The 24,107-nt window shown below is 37.8% G+C and overlaps 1 protein-coding gene across 18 annotated transcripts in view; it reads right to left on the bottom strand.

Annotated features, from left to right (window-relative positions):
• AP3S1 (adaptor related protein complex 3 subunit sigma 1) overlaps positions 1 to 23,967 on the bottom strand; it is an 80,348-nt gene extending 56,381 nt beyond the window's left edge. For all 18 annotated transcript variants that reach the window (XR_014838602.1, XR_014838601.1, XR_014838598.1 and 15 more), the window contains exon 1: positions 23,796 to 23,967. Coding sequence is in view for 8 of the 18 variants with exons in the window: in XM_021084657.2 (XP_020940316.1) it covers positions 23,796 to 23,864 (69 nt within the window). In the remaining 10 variants the exon portion in view is untranslated. The remainder of the gene's footprint in view (positions 1 to 23,795) is intronic.
• Positions 23,968 to 24,107: the final 140 nt, after the last annotated feature.

Raw genomic sequence — 24,107 nt, 5'->3', positions numbered from 1 at the left:
CCACATCACAAGGGCCCTACCTTCATGATCTCATCTAAATCAAATTACCTTCCAAAGTCCCAATGCCAAATACCATCAAATAGAGGGTTAGGGGATTCAACATATGGATTTGGAGGGTATACAATTCAGGCTATAGCAGGGGAGAAAATCAAGTATAAGAATGATAGGTAATCATTCTATTAGTATAAAATTAAAAAAACATGCAGAACTAAATATTATGTAATGACAGACACATAGGTGATAAAAATAAAGCTGAAGAAAATCATGGAAATGTTCAACAAATTTCATAGAATTAGTTATCAAAGGAAGAAACAAAACTGTCATTCACAGATGAAAAAATTTTCCAAATAGAAAATTTAACATAATTTACTCAGATAGTATAATTAATAAAAAGTTTTAATAAGAACACAGACATTACATAAAATTCTATTGTAATTATAAACTTCTGCAAGTATGAGTTATGAAATGTAATTTTAAAAGGATACCATTTACAATACCATCAAAAATCATGCAGTGCATAGGAATAAATGAAAAAAAATGGAAGAGAAAATGTAAAAGTTTACTGAAAAAATTTAAAAAGACCTAAGTAAATGGGAAAATGTACAATGTTTATAGGTTGAATGATTCAGTATTATAGAGATGCTCAATCTCCCCAAAATGTTCCAAAGACATAAGGTAATTCTAATAAAAATCCCAAGGAGGTTATGGGGGAGAAACTTGAAAACCTCATTATGATTCTAAAACTTACATATTAGATCAGAGGACTAGAATAAAAAGACACTCTCAAGTAGAATATAAGAGGACTTGCTCACCAGATAAGGATTAATATAAAGCCATAGTAATTAAGATAATATATTGGTAGAGAAATAGGGAAACACTGATGGAACCAGTAACACACTCACACATAAGTACAGAATTTTAATTTAAAACAGAATAATCATTGCAAATTGGCGGGAATAAAGGGCATTTCCAGAAATAGTGCTAGGATAAAAATTTTTGGGTTTTTTTCCTAATACAATGAACTTCTAGCTCTCATACTCAAAAATCAACCCCAGATCGACTAGAAATGAATGTCAATGGTGAAGCTACAAAAATTTAAAAACATAATACAGGAGAACATCTTCATGACATTGTAAGAATACTGGACTTTTAAACAAGACACAAATAAGGGTAATCATAAAGAAAAAGGCTGGCAAATTTTATCACATTGAAAGTAAGAACTTCTAATAAATGACACCAGAAAAAGAATTAAGAGAGCTATATACATGAAGAACATATCTGCAATACATAAAAACTAACAAAGGAAGAGTATCCAGTATACATAAAGAACACTTATATGCCAGTAAGAAAAAGATAAACATCCCAATAGAAAAAAATGACTTGACAAAATATAAAACCTGGAATACCTCAAATAAAAAATTTCTGCAAAGAAAACCATGAATAAAATAAACAGGTAACCTACTGAATGGAAGAAAATGTTTGCAAATCATATATCTGATAAGTGGTTATTATCCAAAACATAAAAAATTCATATAACTTCACAGTAAAGAAAGGAAGGGAGAGAGGGAGGAAAGGAAACAAACCCCAAACAATCCAATTTAAAAAATTGGGGCAGGAGTTCCCATTATGGCTTATCAGGTTAAGAATCCGACATAGTGTCCATGAGGATGTGGATTCCATCCCTGGCCTCACTCAGTGGGTTAAGGATCTGGCATCGCTGCAAGCTGCAGCATAGGTTCCAGATGCAGCTCAGATCAGGTGTTGCTATGGCTATGGCGCAGGCCTGCAGCTGCAGCTCTGACTTAACCCCTAACCTGGGAACTTTCATAAGGTCTGGGTGGCACCTTAAAAGAGAAAAAAAAAAAAAAAAAAAAAAAAACTAGGGCAAAAGAACTAAATAAACATTTTTCCAGAGAAGACATACAAATGACCAAAAGATACATGGAAAGGTGCTCAATATCACTAATCATCAGGGTCAGGCAAATTAAAACCACAATCAAGTATCATTTTACACTGGTTATAATGGTTATTATCAAAAATGCTAAAAAATTACAAGCATTGGTGAGGAAACAAAGAAAGGGAATTCTTTGGAGTGAAGGTAAATTGCTGCAGCTGCTTTTGAAAACCAGTATGGAGGTTCCTCAAAAAATTAAAAATAGAACTACCACATGATCCAGCAATTCCACTTTCAGGTGTTTTTTTGTTTTTGTTTTTGTTTTTTCTTTTGGCCATACCCACAGCATGTGCAAGTTCCCAGGCCAGGGAATGAACCCACACCACAACCATGACCTGTGCCACAAGAGAGATAATGTCAGATTCTTAACCCACTGGGCCTCTGGGGAACTCCCACTTTCAGGTTTTTATCTGAAGAAAATGCAAACACTAACTTGACAAGATACAAGCACTCCATGTTCATTAGGGCATTATTTACAATAGTCAATATATGGGAACAACTTAAGTGTCCACTGGTGGATGATGAATGGATAAGGAAAATAAAATGTGAAGCTGTGGTGCAGTGCGTTAAGAATCCTCCCACAGTGGCTTGGGTTGCTGCGGAGGTATGGGTTGGATTCCGCCTGGTGCAGTGGTTTAAAGGATCCTGTGTTGCCACAGCTGCAGCAGTGATCACAGCTGTACCTTGGATTCAATCCCTGGCCCGGGAACTTCCACATGCTGGTGCGGCCACAAAATAAAAAAAGAAAAGAAAATGTGGTGTATATAAAGGCATACCTTGGAAATATTGAAGGTTTGATTGCAGACCGCAATAAAGGAAATATCATAATAATGGGAGTCACAAGAAATTTCTGGCTTCCCAGTGAGTATATGAATTATGTTTACACTATACAGTAGTCTACTAAGTGTGCAACAGCATTATATCTAAAAAAATGGACATACCTTAACTGAGAAACACTTTATTGCTAAAAAATGCTAACCATCATCTGAGCCTTCTGTGAGTCAAAATCTTTTTACTAGTGGAAGGTATCGCTTCAATGGCTTCTGACTGATCAGGGTGGTGGCTGCTGAAGGTTGAAGTTTTTGTGATAATTTCTTGGAATAAGACAATGATGAAGTTTGCCACATCGATGGACTCTTCCTTTTATAAATGATTTCTCTGTAGCACGTAATGCTGCTTGATAGCATTTCAGCCACAGAACTTATTTCAAAATTCAAGTCAGTCCTCTCAAACCTTGCAACTGCTTTAGCAATTAAGTTTATGTATTATTCTAAATCCTTTGTTGTCATGACAACCATCTTCATAGCATCTTCACGAGGAGTAGGTTACATCTCAAGAAACTACTTCTTTGTTCATCCTTAAACAGCAACTTCTCATTCACTGAAGTTTTACCATGAGATTGCAGCAATTCAGTCACATCCTCAGACTCTATTCCCACTTATGGTTCTCTTGCTACTGCTACCACAAATTCAGTTACTTCCTTCACTGAAATCTTGAATCCCTCTCCCCCAAGTCATTCACAAATGTTAGGATCAACTTCTTCCATCTCCTGTGAATACTGATATTATAACCTCTTCCCATGAATCATAAATGTTCTTAATGACATCTAGAACAGTGAATCCTTCCTAAAATGTTTTCAATTGACTTTGCTCAGAACCATCAGAGGAATCACTATCTATGACAGCTATAGCTTTACAAAATGTACTTCTTAAAGAATACGACTTAAAAGTCGAAATGACTCCTTGATCTGTGGGCTGCAGAATGGATACATTGTTAGCAAGCATGGAAATTACATGACTCTCACTGTACATCTCTGTCACAGCTCTTGGGTGACTAGTTGCATTGTCAATGAGCAATAATATTTTGAAAGAAATCCTTTCCTTTCAGCAGTAGCTCTTAACAGTGGGCCTACATTTATGATAAACCCACAGCAAATATAATCCTCAATGGGGAAAAACTGAAAGCCTTCTCACTCAAATCTGGAACAAGACAGGGATGCCCACTCTCACCACTGCTCTTCAACATCGTTTTGGAAGTCTTAGCCACAGCAATTAGACAAACAAAAGAAATCAAAGGCATCCATATAGGAAGAGAAGAGATCAAACTGTCCCTGTATGCAGATGACATGATTCTATACCTAGAAAACCCTAAGGACTCAACCCCAAAACTCCTTGAACTGATTAATAAATTCAGCAAAGTGGCAGGATATAAGATTAACATTCAGAAGTCAGTTGCATTTCTGTATACCAGCAATGAAACATTAGAAAAGGAATACAAAAATACGATACCTTTTAAAATTGTACCACACAAAATCAAATACCTCGGAATACACCTGACCAAAGAGGTAAAGGACCTATATGCCGAGAACTATAAAACCTTAATCAAAGAAATCAAAGAAGATCTAAAGAAATGGAAAGATATTCCATGTTCCTGGATTGGAAAAATCAATATTGTGAAAATGGCCATCCTACCCAAAGCAATCTACAGATGCAATGCAATCCCTATCAAATTACCCATGACATTTTTCACAGAACTAGAACAAACAATCCAAACATTTATATGGAACAACAAAAGACCAAGAATCACCAAAGCAATCCTGAGAAACAAAAACCAAGCAGGAGGCATAACTCTCCCAGACTTCAAGAAATACTACAAAGCCACAGTCATCAAAACAGTGTGGTACTGGTACCAAAACAGACAGACAGACCAATGGAACAGAATAGAGAATCCGGAAATTAACCCTGACACCTATGGTCAATTAATCTTTGACAAGGGAGGCAAGAGCATAAAATGGGAAAAGGAAAGTCTATTCAGCAAGCATTGCTGGGAAACCTGGACAGCTGTATGCAAAGCAATGAAACTAGAACACACCCTCACACCATGCACAAAAATAAACTCCAAATGGCTGAAAGACTTAAATATACGACAGGACACCATCAAACTCCTGGAAGAAAACATAGGCAAAACACTCTCTGACATCAACATCATGAATATTTTCTCAGGGCAGTCTCCCAAAGCAATAGAAATTAGAGCAAAAATAAACCCATGGGACCTCATCAAACTGAAAAGCTTTTGCACAGCAAAGGAAACCCAAAAGAAAACAAAAAGACAACTTACGGAATGGGAGAAAATAGTTTCAAATGATGCAACTGACAAGGGCTTAATCTCTAGAATATATAAGCAACTTATACAACTCAACAGCAAAAAAACCAATCAATCAATGGAAAAATGGGCAAAAGACCTGAATAGACATTTCTCCAAAGAAGATATACAGATGGCCAACAAACACATGAAAAAATGCTCAACATCGCTGATTATAAGAGAAATGCAAATCAAAACTACCATGAGATACCACCTCACACCAGTCAGAATGGCCATCATTAATAAATCCACAAATAACAAGTGCTGGAGGGGCTGTGGAGAAAAGGGAACCCTCCTGCACTGTTGGTGGGAATGTCAACTGGTGCAGCCACTATGGAGAACAGTTTGGAGATACCTTAGAAATCTATACATAGACCTTCCATATGACCCTGTAATCCCACTCTTGGGCATCTATCCGGACAAAGCTCTACTTAAAAGAGACACGTGCACCCGCATGTTCACTGCAGCACTATTCACAATGGCCAGGACATGGAAACAATCCAAATGTCCATCGACAGAGGATTGGATTCGGAAGAGGTGGTATATATACACAATGGAATACTACTCAGCCATAAAAAAGGATGACATAATGCCATTTGCAGCAACATGGATGGAACTAGAGAATCTCATCCTGAGTGAAATGAGCCAGAAAGACAAAGACAAATACCATATGATATCACTTATAACTGGAATCTAATATCCAGCACAAAGGAACATCTCCTCAGAAAAGAAAATCATGGACTTGGAGAAGAGACTTGTGGTTGCCTGATGGGAGGGGGAGGAAGTGGGAGGGATCGGGAGCTTGGGCTTATCAGTCACAACCTAGAATAGATTTACAAGGAGATCCCGCTGAATAGCATTGAGAACTATGTCTAGATACTCATGTTGCAACAGAAGAAATGGTGGGGGAAAAACTGTAATTGCAATGTATACATGTAAGGATAACCTGACCCCCTTGCTGTACAGTGGGAAAATAAAATTAAAAAAAAAAAAAAAACAGTGGGCCTAAAAAATTCAGTAAACCAGGTTATAAATATATGCACTGTCGTCTGGCTTTATTGTTCCATTTATAGAGTACAAGCACAATAGCACAATTTTAGTATAATATTAGCATCATTCTTAAGGGCTTTAAGATTTTTGGAATGGTAAATGAGCATTGGCTTCAACTGAAAGTCACCAGCTGCATTAGCCTCTAAAAAAAGCCTATTCTTTGAATTGTTGAAGCCAGACATTAGCTTCTTCTCTTCACCTACTAAATGTCCTAGATGGCATCTTCTTTCAGGAGAAGTTTGTTATATCTACACTGAAAATTTGTTGTTCAGCATAGTCACCTTCATTCATTACCTTAGCCAGATCTTCCGGATTACTCAATACATTTCTACATCAGCACTTACTGCTTCACCTTGCATTTTTATGTTATTAAGATGGCTTCTTCCCTTAAACCTCATGAATCAACCTCTGTTAACTTCAAACTTTTCTTTTGCAGAGTCCTCACCTCTGCTGGCCTTCACAGAGTTAAAGAGTTAGGGCCTTGCTCTGAATTAGGCTTTGGCTTAAGGAAATGTTGTAGCTGGTTTGACCTTCTATTTAGACCACTTAAATTTCCTCCACATCAGCAACAAAGCTGTTTTGCTTCCCTCCATTTGTGTGCTCACTGCAATAGCACATTCAACTTCCTTCAAGAACATTTTCTTTGCATTCACAGCTTGGCTAACTGTTTCGTACAAAAAGCCAAGCTTTCAGCTTATCTCAGCTTTCAATATGCTTTCCTCATTAACCTTCATCATTTCTAGCTTTTGATTTAAAGTGAGAGATAAGTGACTCTTCTTTTCACTTAAACAACTTAGAAGTAACAATACTGTTGTGTATCAAGAAATAGGGAGGCCCGTAAAGAGTAGGAGAGACATAACCGACTGGCTGGTCAGTGGGCCAAACAGAACACACACAACTGGTTCACTGTCTTGTGTGTGTGTGTGTGTGTGTGTGTGTGTGTGTGTGTGTGGTCCATGGCACCTCAAAAACAATCACAAGAGTAACATCAATTATAACTATCACAAATCACTATAAGAAAGAAAATAATAATGAAAAATTTGGAAATATTTCGAGAATTACCAAAATATGAAAACAGAGGCATGAGTGAGCTAATGCTGTTGAACAAAATGGCACCAATAGACTTGCTCAAGGTAGAGTTACTACAAACCTTCAATTGGTAAAAAAAGGCAGTATCTGATAAGTGTAATAAAGCAGAGTATGCCTGTAAATTTGTATTGTTTCTAAGTCACTAAGTTTCTGGTCATTTGTTAGCGCAGCAATAAAAGTGGATAAAAAGCCATATTGAAAACAGGAAGGTTAAGAAAATATGACAAGCCATATGCTGAAATCCCTAGTTCTTCTCTTCAGTCAGTTCCCAGAATTCCTACAGCCAGGCCTTCATCCTGGAGCCTGGAGCAAACTTCTCTGGGAACCCTACCTTTTAGATCTAAAGGTAATGACACTGGGGTTACCAACTATAGCAAAAACAGTTATTTATTCATCAAAATCTACTTCCCAAGCACACAATTCAACACTATTTTCCATTCTTCCTTGAATTTAGGGGGTGCCCTACAACTCAGTTCTGGTCAGTGTAATGTGGTGGGAATCGCAGTAGTAAAACAGAGCTGGCACAACTAAGAGCCAATTGTGCCTATCTCTTCCCAATTCTGCTTTCAGTGACATGTCAGAAGCCTGAAATTGGTCATAACAGGAGCACTTACAACCAATGAAGCAAATAGTACGAATCAGAGCTCTTTCCTCCCAGGTGAGCCAGTGGTTAAAAATATACCATCCACATCTCACCCGTAAAAATTCCTGCACAATCTTCCACTAGATTCAGGAGATCCTCTGATTCCATCTCAAGAATGACAAATAAATGTCCACATAGAAGGTTCTAGCCAATTAGGAACACCAATACTAGAATTTAAGTGAATGGGAAATAAACTTTTACTATGTTAAGGCACTAAGACTGGGGGATTGTTATTATAGCAATCAAACTGTTAACAACACCTAAACTGCCTGGCCTGACCATCTCATATAGATAACCTCTAGGCATGGATTCAGAGCTTCCAAATAGCTTTTGGTATCCTACCTTTACACAGGAGAAATTGACCAAAGATTAGTAGAGCTCTAACATAGCAGAGCTCTAACATAAAAACTAGTATAAAAATGAGGGAAAAGCAATTCAGAAGAAATAAACCAAGTAAGGAGAAAAAAAATTCAAACATATATCATTAGTACCAGAGAGGGAAGAAAATTCAACTAGGAAACAAGAACTGCATTCCATAAAATTGTAACATTCAGAAACTTTTTAAAAAGACTTCATGTAAACTAAAAATATGAAGAGACAATTTAAGGTCTAAGGAAAAGACTGGAAAATAAAGTGAGAAAATCTTTAAAAAAAAAAAAAAAAAGCCAAAGGGCAAAAAGATAGAAATAGATAATAAAAGCAGAACATACTCCAAAGGAATACTGAATAAAAGGATATTCAAAGGGAGGACAGAGAAAACTGATAAATTTTTCAAGGAGAAAGGCCAAGAATTTCTAGAATTAAAGGGCCCTTCAAAACAGACTCTTAGCAAGGGCCCTTGAAACTTGAGAAATTGCCAACAGGAGTTTACACACTTTCTGAACAATAGAAATAGGTACACAAAGAAGAGAATTACTTCAAGCTTTTTGATAACAATACTGGAAACTGATAATAGAGAAATGTCATCAAAGTTCTAAGGAAAAGTTATTTTCAACCAAGATTTTTATAGGCAATGTGAAGAAGACTCTTTTTGTGACCTATACCACAGCTCACAGCAATGCCAGATCCTTAACCCACTGAGCAAGGCCCAGGGACTGAACCCACATGCTCATGGATACTAGCTGGGTTCATTAACACTTAGCCACAACAGAACTCCACAAAGACTCTTTTCAGACATGCAAGGTATGAAAAAATCTACCTCCCGTGACTTTGCTCAAGATGTTACTGGAGGATATCCTCCATCACAGTAAGTAATAAACTAAGAAATCAAAAATAGGAGATCCAACACAGAACGGGCAAAAGGATTATCTAAGATAACAAAGATCCTAGTATGACTGCCATAAAACAGCTCCAGAGTGGCCCTAGTCAAAGTCAACCCCAGAAGGGATTTCTTTAGGAATATGAAACTGATAGAAGACTTATATGACTGAAACAACTGACAAAGACATGAATTAGTGATAATAAAAAAAAAAAAAAAGATCAAAGGAAAAGGTGATTTTATCATCAAGGAAAATGATCAGGAAAAGAAAAACTAAGCAGTTTACAATATGGTTCAGTTGAGGCTGGTGTTTGCATATATAAACGCCAAAATGTAAATACAATGTAAACACCAAATACTGACCTAATGAAAATTATGAAATAACTACTACAAGGGGACTGGAAAGATACATGTGTTGGGTGGGAAGGTGGAAAAAGAGCTAAATAATCATTTTCAGCAGCAGTGAATAGATAATCAATAGATAATGCCTACAAATAAAAAAACAGGCAATAAAACAAGCATGTTAGAGACGTACATAAACAGTCAGTTGTCAGCTAAAAGTACTTAGGGGAAAGGGGGTAATAAAGGCATGCTATTTTTCATAATAAACCTTATAGAACCATTATATTCTTTATGCTTATATATAACTTTGATTAGCAAACTAAAAATAAAGAAGAGAGCAAAGTATGAAATTTGCAACCAGACTATATGGGTTTATTCCTGAATATGGTCTGTTGTGACTCTCAGTAAGTTACTTAACCTCTCTGTGCCTGAGTTTCCCTCATTTGTAGCAAGAAAGAAATAACAATATCTACCTTAGAGTTGTTGTGAGGATTCAGTTAATAATACATTAAGCTCTTCAAAACAATACCTGGCACATAATAAGCATGGGTTAATACTGACTTACTTTACAATATCTATCTCTAGGCCTTGTCATCATCTCTAGAATTCTGATAGTGTAAAGGTCTTAGAGGAATTTCTTTTAAGGCAAGTTATCTTTTTGCATTACATTATTGTTTATAAACAAGTAACAGGTTAAATATGATAAACCTTAATTATGTTTCACTATTTTAACAGTGAAAAGTATTTCTCATATGAACTTCAACACTGCTACTTTGAATCATCTTTCTTAAAATGCCAATCGATACTTAGCTAAGAAAATCAATACTAGAAAGAATGCCTCGAAATTTTATTCAAAAAAACGAAAGTCTAAGTTAAGATTAAACAAATTGAGTCTCTGCTGACATAAGACAATTTCCTTTTCTTTAAAAAGCAATTTAATTTAACAGCTTTCATAAAGAAGCCTGGGGCTTGCTACAGGCTGATCAGATTTCCTAATGCTACAGTTTCATAACTGATATCAAAAAGAGATACAAACATTCCAATTGGTCACAACTCCTAGATTACAACAATCTAAGGAAAACCAGAGCTACATAAAGGCAGCAACATTTAGTACTTTAAATATTTCTTAGTGCATACTGAAAACTAAATTTTAAAAATTCAGCATCCCACTAATAAAACTGCATCTTTTCCTGTGTTCCTTTCTTATTCCTATGCATATATCATAAAAGGCAACTTTAAAACCCAAAATGCTCTCTAATAAAACAGTAATTATGTCGTTACCCTCTTTCCTCCCTCCCACAAAGAATTTTTTTCTGAAAATGCATTAATTCACTCCACTGAATGTTAGAATACCAAGAATTACACCTAGATAAAAGAGAAACACATTCTTCTCTCAAACAGCTTAAAGCAAGAAATAAAATGAATATAACCATTTAACATTTTTATTTTGTGTTCTATATCTTGACTTTTTTTCATAATTCAGAAAAGAAATCAATGTCTTTATAACGAAAGAAGGCAACCCTGATGTAAGAACAGTATAAATGACAAATTACAAGAAGTTAAGGGGGGAAGTTCCCTGGTGGCTCACTGGGTTAAGGATTCAGCATTATCAACTGTTGTAGCTCAGGTCACTGCTGTGGCCTGGGTTTGATCCTGGAACTTCTGCATGCCATGAGTGCAGCCAAAAAAAAAAAAAAAAAAAAAAAGGAAGTCAAGGCGAACACATGATTTTTCAGCAGCAAGATTATCTTCAAAAAAAGTGACAGATACCTAGGCAGAGCCTTAAAGAATAAGTAGAATTCATGAATGCAGAGAAGAGAAAATGTGAAGTTGCATGATACTGGGGGCAAAAGGAAGAGTCTGGCCAAAGCATGGAATCAAGGAAGTAAAGAGTATATATGAGGAATAATAATTACTTCATTTTGGATTAAATTGAAAAAGGAAAGAAGACGTCTTTTTCCTAAAAGGAATAGAATTTTGAAAACTAAGCCTCAAAGCACTCCGACATTTAGGAATCATGAAAAAGAAAAGGTCTCACCAAAGAAAATGCAGTTAGTGTGTTTTTCTGCCAGATCTCTCCCAAGAAGGAAGTAGGAAGGCTGGCTAGAGACCTGGTAAGCAGGCTTCACTTTAGCTTGAAATATATACAGAAGCAGTCAGGATGGGGCTACCCTTGAATTCAAACAAGGAGGGAATAGGGCACCTGCAACAGAAATAAACTTGCTCAGATAAATTTCTTTGAATTCTATGCATAAAATGTGTTTTTCCTCACAATGTATAAAAAATGTATTAAAACTTCTTAGCACAAGAAAGTTCTCAATAAATGTCAGCTATTATTAATACTTTTTTTTTCCCACTGTACAGCAAGGGGACCAAGTTATCCTTACATGTATACATTACAATTACATTTTATTATTAATACTTTAAAACTAACATCTACCATACTAAGATGTTTCCCACTTTCAGTGGCAAAAAAAAAAAAAAAAAAAAAAAGCCCTATTATTTAACTAAACAGCTGAGAAGGTGACAGACTGAGTTTGAAATATTTAAAGAGAGAGAATGCACTGTGGTGAAAACTGAAAGGTCTGAGAACCCAAAAACAAAGTAAAACTGGGGAGGACAGTTGAAGTAAGACACTTAATTCAATAGGAAAAGAATAGTCTTTTCCACAAACGGTATAAGAAAAACTGAATAGCCACATGCAAAAAAAAATGACATTAATTCCTATCTCTCACCATACATAAAACTAACTCAAAATGGATGACAGACTTAAGTGAAAGGAAACTAAAAAACTCTTGGAAGGAATACAGGTACTACTCTGTATGACCTTGGATTAGACAAAGCTTTCTTAGATATGACATCAAAAACACAAGCAAAGAAAAAAAAGATAAATTGGAGAACATTAAAATTATAAACCTTTGGGAGTTCCCATCATGGCTCAGTGGAAATGAATCTGACTAGCATCTATGAGGACGCAGGTTCAATCCCCGGCCTTGCTCAGTGGGTTAGGACCCGGCGTAGCTCTGAGCTGTGGTGCAGGTTGCAGACAAGGCTCAGATCCCACGTTGCTGTGGCTGTGGCACAGGCTAGCAGCTACAACTTTGATTCAGCCCCTAGCCTGGGAACCCCCACATGCCATGGATGTGGCCCAAAAAAAAAAAAAAAAAAAATTTAAAAAGCTTTGTGCTGCAAATGGTATAATAGGAAGGTAAAAACAACAGAACAGTAAGAAATATTTACAAACTGCATATCTGTAAGGGGCTCATATCTGAGTGTATACAGAAATCTTACAAACTCAATAACAAAAAGACATATAACCCAACTCAAAAATGGGCAGAGTATTTGAATAGACTTTTCTCCAAAGACAGACAAATAGCCAAAAAGCACATGAAAAGATACTCACTATGATTGTTATTAGGAAAATACAGGTCAAAATCACAATGAGATACCATCTGACATCAGCCAGGATGACTAAAATCAGGAAGGTATATAATAAAATAACAAGAATAAGGAGAAATTAGAACCTTCATACATTGCTGATGGGAATGGAAGATGGAACAGACAATCTGGAAAACAGTTCCGCAGGTTTTTTTTTTTTGTAAAATTTTTATTTTTTCTATATAGGTGATTTAAAACATTCTGTCAATTTCTACTGTTCAGCAATGTGTGGCAGTTCTTTAAACAATTAACATAGTTACCATACGACCTAGCAATTCCACTCCTAGATCTGAAAACGTGTCCACAGAAAAATTTGTACACAAATGTTCACTGTAGCCAAAAATGTTCATAGTAGCCAAAAAGTAGAAACAATTTAAACATCCATCAATTGATAAAAGGATAAACAAGAATGATATATGTATATAATTTCAGGTATAAAATGAAATGTTATTTGGCCATAAAAAAGAATGCAATAGATACATGCTACAACATGGGTGAATCTTCTTTATTTATTTATTTATTTATTTATTTATTTTTTGGCCCACACCCATGACATACAGAAGTTCTAGGGGCCAAGGATCAAACCTGTGCCACAGCAGAAACTCAAGCTGCACCACCAGGGAACTCCAAAACATGGGTGAATCTTAAAAGCATCATGCTGAGTGAAAAGAAGCCAGTCACAAAAGACTATACAATTCATAATTTCACTTACAAGAAATGTCTAAATAGGCAAATCTAAAGACACAGAAAATTGATTAGTGGTTGCCAGGGGCTGGTAGGGTAAAGTGGAGACTGAGGAGTGACTGTTTCATTTGGTTTGATGAAAATGTTCGAAACATAAAGAGTATGGTGATAGTTGCACAACCATGAAAACATCACTGAATTGTACACTTTCAATGGGTGAATTTTATATTAAGTATGTAAATTGTGAATTATCTCTTAGAGATTTTTTTTAAAGGATGGGTTATTCTTCAAAAAAAAAAAAAAAAAAAAAGCCAGGGCAAGTTTTATAGCTAATTATCTCTTTAAAACTTCTCCCAGTGACACTCTTCTCTGGAAGAATCTTGTGGTACCTTGTATCTTGTAATAAGAAAGTTCATTCCAAAACAAGGCCTACAAAGAGACAATTCATTTTGAGGAAACAGAAAGAGTATCTGAGAAAAAAATCTCTTGAATGTTTTACAGTCCCTTGGCTATATAATTTTCCAACTAAGGGTAGGAAGTAGCAAAAAGTAGTAAGAATAAAAATAATTGTTATTATCAATTTAGGTAACAATTACTGAATCCTTACTAAATGCCAGGTTTTATATGATTGTCTTATTCAATTTTCATCAAAAAAGAAAAAAACTATTCATGGAGTTCCCATCAGGGCTCAGCAGAAACAACCAGCATCCATGAGGCCACAGGTTTGATCCCTGGCCTCACTTAGTGGGTTAAGGATCCGGCATTGCCGTGAGCTGTGGTGTAGGTTGCAGATGCATCTCAGATCCCGAGTTGCTGTGGCTGTGCACAGGCCAGCAGCTACAGCTCTGATTCGACCCCTAGTCTGGGAACCTCCGTATGCTGAGGAAGTGGCCCTAAAAAGACAAAAAAAAAAAAAAAAAAAAAAAAAAAAAGAAAAGAAAAACTATTCAAAATAAAAGTCAGCAGCAAAAAACTAGTTAAATAAATTATGATACACTAAACAACAAATTATCAGGTAGTCATTGTGAAATTATTTTCTGGACACCAAAAGCACAGGAGAAAAAAAAAGATAAGCTGGATCTCACCAAAAATTTAAAAATTTCATTTATCAAAGGATACCATCCTTTGAAAGCGGATGCCACTCCTTGGGTGAAAAAGCAACCCAAAGATTGGAAGAAAATATTTGCAAGTCATATATCTGATAAGGGATTGATAAATGTATAAATCACTCCTACAATTCAACAGCAACAACCACCACAAACATAGCCAGGTTATAAAATGGGAAAAGGACGTAAAAAGACATTTCTGCAAAGAAGATACACAAATGGTTAGTAAACAAATGAAAAGATGCTCAACATTACTGGTCAGCAGGGAAAAGTAACCTATGTCCATAGCAGCATTACAGTCACCAAAAAGGGGAAGCAACCCAAGGGTCCATTAACACTTGGATAAACATGGATAAACAATAAGTGGCACTTACATGCAATGGAATATTATTCACCCTTGAAAAGGAAGGAAATTTTGACACATGCTACAACATGGGTGAACCTTTGAAGACATTATGCTAAGTGAAATAAGCTAGTCATAAAAGGACAAACATTGTACAATTCCTCTTTTGTGAGATTCGTAGAGCAGCCAAATTCACAGGCATGAGGTAGAATGGTGACTGCCAGTGGCTGGAAGAAGGGGAGAGTCAGAGTTAGGTGTTTAACTGTATACAAAGTTTCAACTGGGGAAGACTAAAAAACGTTCTGAGGATGGATGATAGTGATGGTTACACAACACTATGAATTTACTTAATGCCACAGAGCTATATACTTACAATGGTAAATTTCATGATACATATATTTTATGACCATAAAACAATTATCTTATAAAAATCACCATAAGATATATCAATGAGAGAAAACAGCAAAATATATGTGTGGTGGGATGAACTAGCAATCTTCTCTTTAATAAAATAGTGCACAGTAATCAAAACAATTCAATGGGTCTGACACACTGATAAAGCACTCTTTCCTTTTTGGTAACAAAGGGAACAATGACTGACTGCTAGTGATTCTTGAATTACAAGGCTCCAGGCAAGACCAGAAAGATGTAGATGCTTTTTGGCACAAAAATAGAGGTGGTCTAGTGGGTTTCACATAAACTTTGCTCATTTTGAACTGTATTAGTTCACAGATTACTTAGGAAATGAAACCAGCTTAATGAGACCAATATCACTGGTCTCATTAATATTCAGGATGCACAGAATTGAGGACTCACTCTTACCTTCATTCACTAGGACAGGAATCCGACCTCTCCAAACCAGAAAGAGACGGAAATAATTGAGCCGAGAAGAGCAACACTGCCTCCCCTGCAGAGGCCAGCGGCATTGGTGAACTGTACAAGATACAAGCGGGATTCAGGGAGAAATAGCACTTCTTGTGGACAGCATGTTAAGGATGTCATCAGACTGAAAGATTTGAAGAGACTGTATGACTTGGCATATAGTCATGATCTGTCCCTTTCTCCCTGACTTCATCTCTTGCCACTCTTTCCTGTGATCACTCCGCTTTCCTTCTTGCTATTCCTCAACACAAGTTCCAGATCCATCTGAAGGATCCTGAATCTTTTTCTGCCCAAAACATTCTTTCCTCAGCTGTTCTCCAACACTGCCTCACCTCATTCAGTTCTCTTCTCAAATGCCAGGCCTTGAAAGAGGCTTTCCTTGATGATCTTATTTAAGTTAGCTTTTCCCTTATCATTCTTTATCCCCCTACACTGTTTCATTTTTCTCCACAGATTAATCACAACTTTACATAATTTGTTTATTGCCTACTTCCTATCACTGGAATGTTAACTCATAGCAGCAAGAAGGACATCAGTCTTACTCATTACAATATTACTAGTGCTTACAACAGAGGCATACAAACAACAAAAAAATATCTGTTCAAGGAATGTGGGCAGGGAAAGAAAAAAGGAAAGTGCAATGAACAGGTCAGGTAGTATCCAAAGAGGCCACTCCTTTTTGGTTATTAGCAGAGAACTAAGGACTAAGTCTAGATATACCTCCCCTTGGAGTCTTAAGAACTTAGTAGCTAGAATATTAGTCTTTACTCTTTCTACAGCACAATATTCTTGAGAATTGCCTGATCCTTCCATAAAGAAAGCTGTTTATCTGTATTGCAGTTCAAAGGATTTGATAGGAGAAGGATGACAAGGCCGAATGGGTAAGGAAAGAACATGTGTAATTTATCCCGATGTGAGAGTTTTATATAACAGCTGGAAGAGGACTGGCTCCTCTAGGCGGTTTACAACTCAGAATCACCTTGGCTTAGCAGCAGGAGTGATACATAACCCAAAAAGTACAAAGAGAACTCCAAGTGCTAAAGAATGAATTCTCAGACGTTATAGCAAAAATTAGCAAAGATTTCACTTCAAGGTCAAAAATGAGAAGGACCTTGATAACATTCAGGTTATTCACATAAGTTCAGTTCTGTACTAGGGGTGTGTGGGGGGAAACATATGCAAAGAAAAGATATATGCATATTGTTAGAGTGCAATCAACATACATTATGGTATTTTTAAACATCTAACAATAGAACAGCCAGATATTAACGTATGTAGTTATCTTAAAGCCACAAATGTTTGATAAATCCACCAACAGCTTCAATGCATTCTTGGTATTATTAACATCTAAAAGGTATATACTCTTCATTGAGACATTCTGGAAGAACAAAAACTTAAGGAAAAATAAAAAAGAAATACATAAAACATTAATAGTCATCTGTGGGTGGTGAAACAAAGATGACTTTAGTGAACCTCGTGTTTAAATATTTTCCATGTAATCACAATAAAGAAACTTATTTTAAAATTAAAAACAAAGAATAATTTAACAATCAATTTTACTAAAGAAACATATTACAGCCACCCTATGAAAGGCTTTTTTCTGTTTTCAAAGGCAAAGGAATGACCTATATCATTGTCTTATTTATAACCTTTTCCCCAAAACCAAAAATCACTGTGACTTTGAACATTTTATTTCTTTTCAATTCAATTTTAACAGGCTTATTAATCTTAATTTTTTAAAAGCAAATCTTCAAGCATACTATGTATAAAAACTGTGCCATAAGAATCTGAGTTTTTCAGTGAACCATTGATATAAAGAATACCCTGAGCTAAGATCTTCTGTGGCACATGTTCAGAACCACATATTAGCAAGAACAATTCCTGATAGTCACATCCTTAGAAGCAATCTAAAATTACACAGAGAGGAGTTCCCGTTGTGGCACAGCGGAAACGAAATCTGACTAGGAGCTCTAAGGTTGCGGGTTCAGTCCCTGGCCTCGCTCAGTGGGTTAAGGATCCAGCATTGCCATGAGCTGTGGTGCAGGTCACAGATGCGGCTTGGATCCACATTGCTGAGGTTGTGGTGTAGGCTGGCAGTTGCAGCTCCAATTAGACCCCTAATCTGGGAACCTCCATATGCCACGGGTGTGGCCCTAAAAAGCAAAATAAATAAATAAATAAATAAAATTACACAGGGAATTCTCTTGTGGTGCATTGGGTAAAAGATCTGGTATTGTCACTGCAGTGGCTCAAGTGGCTACTGTGGTACGGGTTCAATCCTTGACCTGGGAACTTCTGCATGCTGTGGGCACAGCCAAAAAAAACAAAATAAAATTACATAGAAGAAAAAATATCTACTCAAAAGAAATAACATGAGCCCATGAAGAGGGAATAACAGATACTTGTGTGCCACTCCTCTCATCCACTCCTCTCTTCCACCTTTCCAACAGAATACCAATTTTCTTCATGTTTCCACCCTCATCCTCAGCTATAAGTGTGGATCTCAACTAGTATAAGCTGTTATTGGTCTTGGGCAGAACTAACCAGAATGAAGGGAAAGATATATTCTAGGATTACAGGAAGAGATCACACTCCTTGTGGATTTTATTGATTATAACTTTCTCAAGGAGGAAAGCAGCCGTTAGACATCAACTTTGTTAAGAGCTAGACACAGAAGGAGAAAGAAACTGGAGCTATGTTTAAGTCACTGATTTGCTGAATCAAATGATTTCAGAGTTTGTCTACTAGTCTTCACTTCCTATTATGTATCCTAACAAAGTTCTTTTTAAGCAAATTTGAGTCAGGTTATATAAAACCCAATTTATGTAACCAAAAGCATCCTATCTCATATGGAAGGAAATCATTCTGAATTATCTTATTAACAAAACAGCTCAAATACTATGTGTTAATACCTTAATTAACACTTAGATCCACTGATGCCTACATCTCGATCATAAATATAAGTTTTAACTAGCCCATCTGCCACATAGTCTTAATAGCCACTAAAAAAGACATCAGTAAACAGGGATGCACCTTTCTTGAGGATTTTTTTTTTTTTTTTTTTTTTTTGGTCTTTTTGCCATTTCCTGGGCCACTCTCGCGGCGTATGGAGGTTCCCGGGCTAGGGGTCTAATCGGAGCTATAGCCGCCAGCCTATGCTAGAGCAACAGCCACGCAGGATTCGAGCCGCATCTGCAACCTATACCACAGCTCATAGCAATGCCAGATCCTTAACTCACTGAGCAAGGCCAGGGATCAAACCTGCAACCTCATTGTTCCTAGTTGGATTCATGTACCACTGCGCCACAATAGGAACTCCGAAGATTTTTTTTAAAAGGAAAAAAAAAAAAAAAAAAGGTTATCCATACTTACATTTTATCTTTTTTATGCAAATTAAAAAAAAAAAGTAAAGAGCAATCTGAGAGTTCCTTCTGGGGCTTGCATTTGGTTGACAAACAACTTAATAATCAGATACAGTTTATAAGAATATAGAGATAATTCATGTATGTAACAGTCTGAAATCTTTTCTATTGTAACTGGTGTGTGTGCACATGCTTATACATACAAAACTTTTTATTTATCTATAGAAACAACTAAGACAATTCATACAAAAGAAAAACATTTTTATTTTATTAAAAGTAATTCACCAAAGGATATGCTGTGGTGCATTAATAACACGGGAATCAGAAACCAAGGGGGTTTTTTTTAACTTGCTTGATGGCTATGTAAAAATATATCTGGTTTATGAAATATAAATCTCATTAGGAGTTCCCCTGTTGAGGCTCAGCAAGTTAAGAACCTAACACTATCTCTGTGAGGACGCATGTTCAATCCCTGGCCTCACTCGGTGAGTTAAGGATCTGTCACTGCCACAAGCTGCAGCTTAGGTCACAAATGTGGCTCAGATCTGCTGTGGCTATGGCAGTGGCATAGGCCTGCAGCTGCAGGTCCCATTCAAACCGTAGCCTGGGTAACTTTCATATGCCACAAGTGTGGCTGTAAAAAGAAAAAAAAATCTCTTTAGTCGTTCATAGCAATAAACAAATATTGCTAGGCAAATATTTAAAAAGACTAAAGTTTATTGTTGCCAAGTCACTGTGACTAAATATCAATTAAAGAACAACCCCCCCCAAAAAATTTAAACTTCTGCAGTCACAGCTCAAGGATATAGAAGGCAAAAACAAAACTGGATGCATCCTTGAAATCTTAATGTCTGACTCTAGCAGAATGAACTAAAAACTTCAGTTTAGAAAAACTGGTATGACTTCTTATGTCCCACTCATAACAGCAAGTTGGAAGCAAAATCAAATCTAAAAACCTATTATAGCAGGGGCTGGATATCTGCACAATTAAAGGATAAAGATGAACATATAAACTGTTTTATAATGAGGGAGGATAAATGAGAAATGTAAAACTAAGGAACCTGGTTGGCAAATGGTTATACAGTTTTCAAACTCCTCCATGTTAAATCATTACTGCTGGACTGAAAACTTCGAATCCTATCAGAGTATAGAACTGGTACCAAAGCCACACCCCTAGATATCCCTTAATAAATCAAACTCAAAACTGTCAATGTTACTAGATACACACTTCTTAAAGACTTCTCTTTCTTCTTTCCTTCCCCTTTGCTTTTTTTAGGGCTCCACCTGCCGGCATATGAAAGTTCTCAGGCTAGGGGTCAAATCAGAGCTGTAGCCGCCGGCCTATGCCACAGCCACAGTTACAGCCACAAGGGAGCTAAGCCTTGTCTGCAACCAATACCACAGCTCGCGGCAATGCCGGATCCTTAACCCACTGATGAGGCCAGGGATCAAACCTGCATCCTCATGGATCTTGAGTTGGTTACCACTGAGCCAGGACGGGAACTCCGAGACTTATTTCAACTTAAACAGAAACAGTTGCATTAATAGCTATCTCATCATTACTTTTTTCCTAAAGACATGGATTCTTAAAACTTCTAGTTAATAAAGAACTAAATTTTAAGACTTGGAAAGAATCTTAGGAAGTCATTTCTAATCCAGCTCCATCTCAAGCTACTGATAAATGCATTCAGCAAAGACTTATGGAGTTCTCTATATATGAGGTTCAATGTTGATTGTAAGGAGTAACACAAATATATCTCAAACCTGATACCTTCCTTTAAGGAATCTAAAGGATATCCCAAGGAATTATGGGCTATGAAACAGAATATTATACCATAATATAGACAAAAAATAAAATCCTAAGAACCAGGAGAAGTTTTTATGCAAGATAAAAGGCTTCAGAGGATGCTTAAGTGATGTTTGAGTTAAGCCTGGAATCTAGTCTTTTGGTAATGGAAGGGAAGGACATCCCAGGCAAGTGAGAGCAGAATAAACTCTGATGCCTTATATATACACACCTCATTTCCAACTATCCTTTCCTTACATATTCTGTTCTTGCCATGCCAGTCTTTTTGGTGTTCTTCCAATAGTACAGGTTCTTCAAACAGGCATTTCCTCCTCAGGGCCTTTGCATCTGCTGCTTCCTCTACCTGGAATGATTTTCCACCAGATACTCGGAAGCAACCTTTCCCACGTCCTTCAGGTCTCTGCTCAAGAGTCACCTTCTCAGTGAAAACTTACCTAATTATCCTATTTTAAGTTGTCACTCTTGCATTCCCTATCACCCTTTCTGGCTTAATTTTTCCCACAGCACTGATTATTATGTGGCATGGCATATATTCTGCTTATTAGCTTTGCCTATCCCCCTGCTGAAAGAACACAAGTTATCCATTTGTTCATCTCCAAATTTTAAAATACTGCCTACACATGGTAGGCCTGAAATCAATATTTGTTGGCAAACTAACTCATAGAATAAAGGAATGAAAAAAATTTCTGACCTCAAACAGGTTATGCTCTAGCAGAGGAAGCAAATATATAATCTTAAATTACTCCTGAATGACAAAAATAAACTTGGCAAAACTCAATTTATAAAAGACTAATTACAGTTCCTGGCATCCCCATTTCCACACATCTAGTGACCACTAGATTCCCCTTTTTACATCTCAGCTCTCTGCCCCCAGTAACACTCTCATTTAGCAATGGCTAAAAATGACACCAGAGCTGCCACTGCTGCAAGAATTGTCTCTTCCCATATTAACCTTCACTGCTACCTACTGAGTAAAGGTAAAATATATTTCTGTTCCAAGAGAAAGATGTGTTTCCGGATTTCCAAATTCAATACATTTCTCTGCATGTGGTTAAGTTAAATTCTATGCTAACAGGAGTAGTTATATTGATATTATGGCATAGCCATGAAACCTATTACCTTGAATGTTGCTTAATTATTAAGCAGAAATATAAAAAAACACATTTTCTTGCTTCACTACTGGAACATACCACTTCTACACTGCAAATGGATGGCAGAGGCAAAATGGCTAAAAGAAAAGATTCCTTCAGTAAAGGCTAGTACTATATTTTAAGCAAACGGGTAACAATGTAAACTCAAGGGGATTTTTTTCCACTCAAGAATCAACTAGAATTGTATCCTGGATTAAAGAATGATATGGACTTTTTAGAGCTTTATTGTTTAAATTATGTTTATTGTTTAAATTAAAACCAAACAAGAGTAGTGGAAAATATTCTTTATTGCCAGCAAAAGCAAACTACTTAAGGAAATGAGGAATGAGCTCAAGATTTCTCACTTCAACTAACACCTCCACAGACTGCATTATCGTTTTTAGGCAAAGTGACATTTTCACATTCAATTTTTAATGGCAGGAATGATTTCCATCTGGGATTTATCTGCATAAAAGTGTTAGCCTTGGCACAATTTCAATATTTAACTGAAAGTTTATTTTTGGCTCTAAGCAAAATGCCCCAACACCACACATAGGTATATCTCTACATTATTCCTACCACAGAGTCCAATTTCATGTTTTACCTCGTGGTGGATTTTGCCCTCAGATACGCACACCTGTCTATGACCCTCCCTCAACCAATGATAACTTATCGTCATCACCTTGAAACCTTCTGCATTTTTCAACAGTATGTACCCGTTTAAAAGAGTTTAATATTACTACTTCTCGTAAGTAGCAGAAAAGCTATAAATTAGGGAAAATTCCCTTACGTAGACAAATGCCAAACCAGCCGCTGAAATTCTAACTTTGAGATATAGAATCACAGTTCTAATCGGTCAAATACAATGGTCGCCAGTTATTCCAAGAGTAAATAAATTGTAGCCACCAAGGGGAACAGCCACAGGAAAACGTTAAGTCCTCACTTATCTTTTTCCTTTAAAAGGAGACACCTGAAAGCCACAGTGGGCAGTGTATCACGTATGGCAGCCTAACAGGAGAGACTATACAGAGCGTGCAGGTCTCCAACGCAGGAAGCCAAAGTTCCTGCGCGACGAGAGGATTACGGCGAAAAGCAGTAGCCCAGGAGCCCACAGGAAAAGAGAAAGAAGTCCACCAGGAAAGGCTGGAACTCAGGGAGGTGGGGCTGCGAGACAACCGGCCCCGCTCGGTCTCCCTGGGCGGCTAACACAAGCCGCGGGCAGCGGAAAGGCGAGAGCGCCGGGTGGGCTCGCGGCGCAGGTGGGCTGCGGATGCCAGACCGGCTTCGGCCCAGCACCGGGAAGTCTCCAGAGCCTCGCCCATTCAGCCAGGAAACCACCCAGCCCACAGACGGGCGGAGGAGCCGCCTGGACAGAGCCACGTCGGAGGAAGGGAGCGCGGCGGGAAGTGGGCACCTCGCTCACACCCACCCGGAGGCTGACAGCCGCGAGCGCGAGACGGCCAGGGCGCGAGCAGGGCCGCGGCGCGCCTGAGGGGGTCGCCCTGAGGGCGCAGCCGGCAGCCAACGACTCCCCCTCGCCCGGGTTGGCGGCGGCAGGGTACTCACGTAGGGCTGGTAGAACTTGGAGAGCCGCGGCTTCCCGTGGTTATTAAAGATGAGGATCGCCTTGATCATGGCTGAGCCGGGCCCACCGGGTGGGAGCTGGGGGCCAGGGCGGGGGCGGGCGCGCGAGGCTCGCCTCGGATCTCTCTGGCGATCCTTCCCCACCCGCCCCCTCCCGCACGCGCGCGCGCGCGCGCGCCTCCAGGCTGCGGGGCGGGGCTTGGGTGGGGCGGGGCCTGGGCGGGGCCAGCGCGGAGGGAAGCGGAAACAGCTTCAGGCCGGAGCGCCTAGCAAAGCGGCGCTTGCGCATTCGGC

The sequence above is a fragment of the Sus scrofa genome, chromosome 2 (assembly GCF_054392235.1).
Source record: "Sus scrofa isolate SSC_HxYL_T2T_F1_AM1 chromosome 2, Sscrofa_HxYL_maternal_Yorkshire_Landrace_v2.0, whole genome shotgun sequence".
Classification (NCBI taxonomy): domain Eukaryota; kingdom Metazoa; phylum Chordata; class Mammalia; order Artiodactyla; family Suidae; genus Sus; species Sus scrofa.
This window is presented reverse-complemented; position numbering and strand designations above follow the sequence as displayed.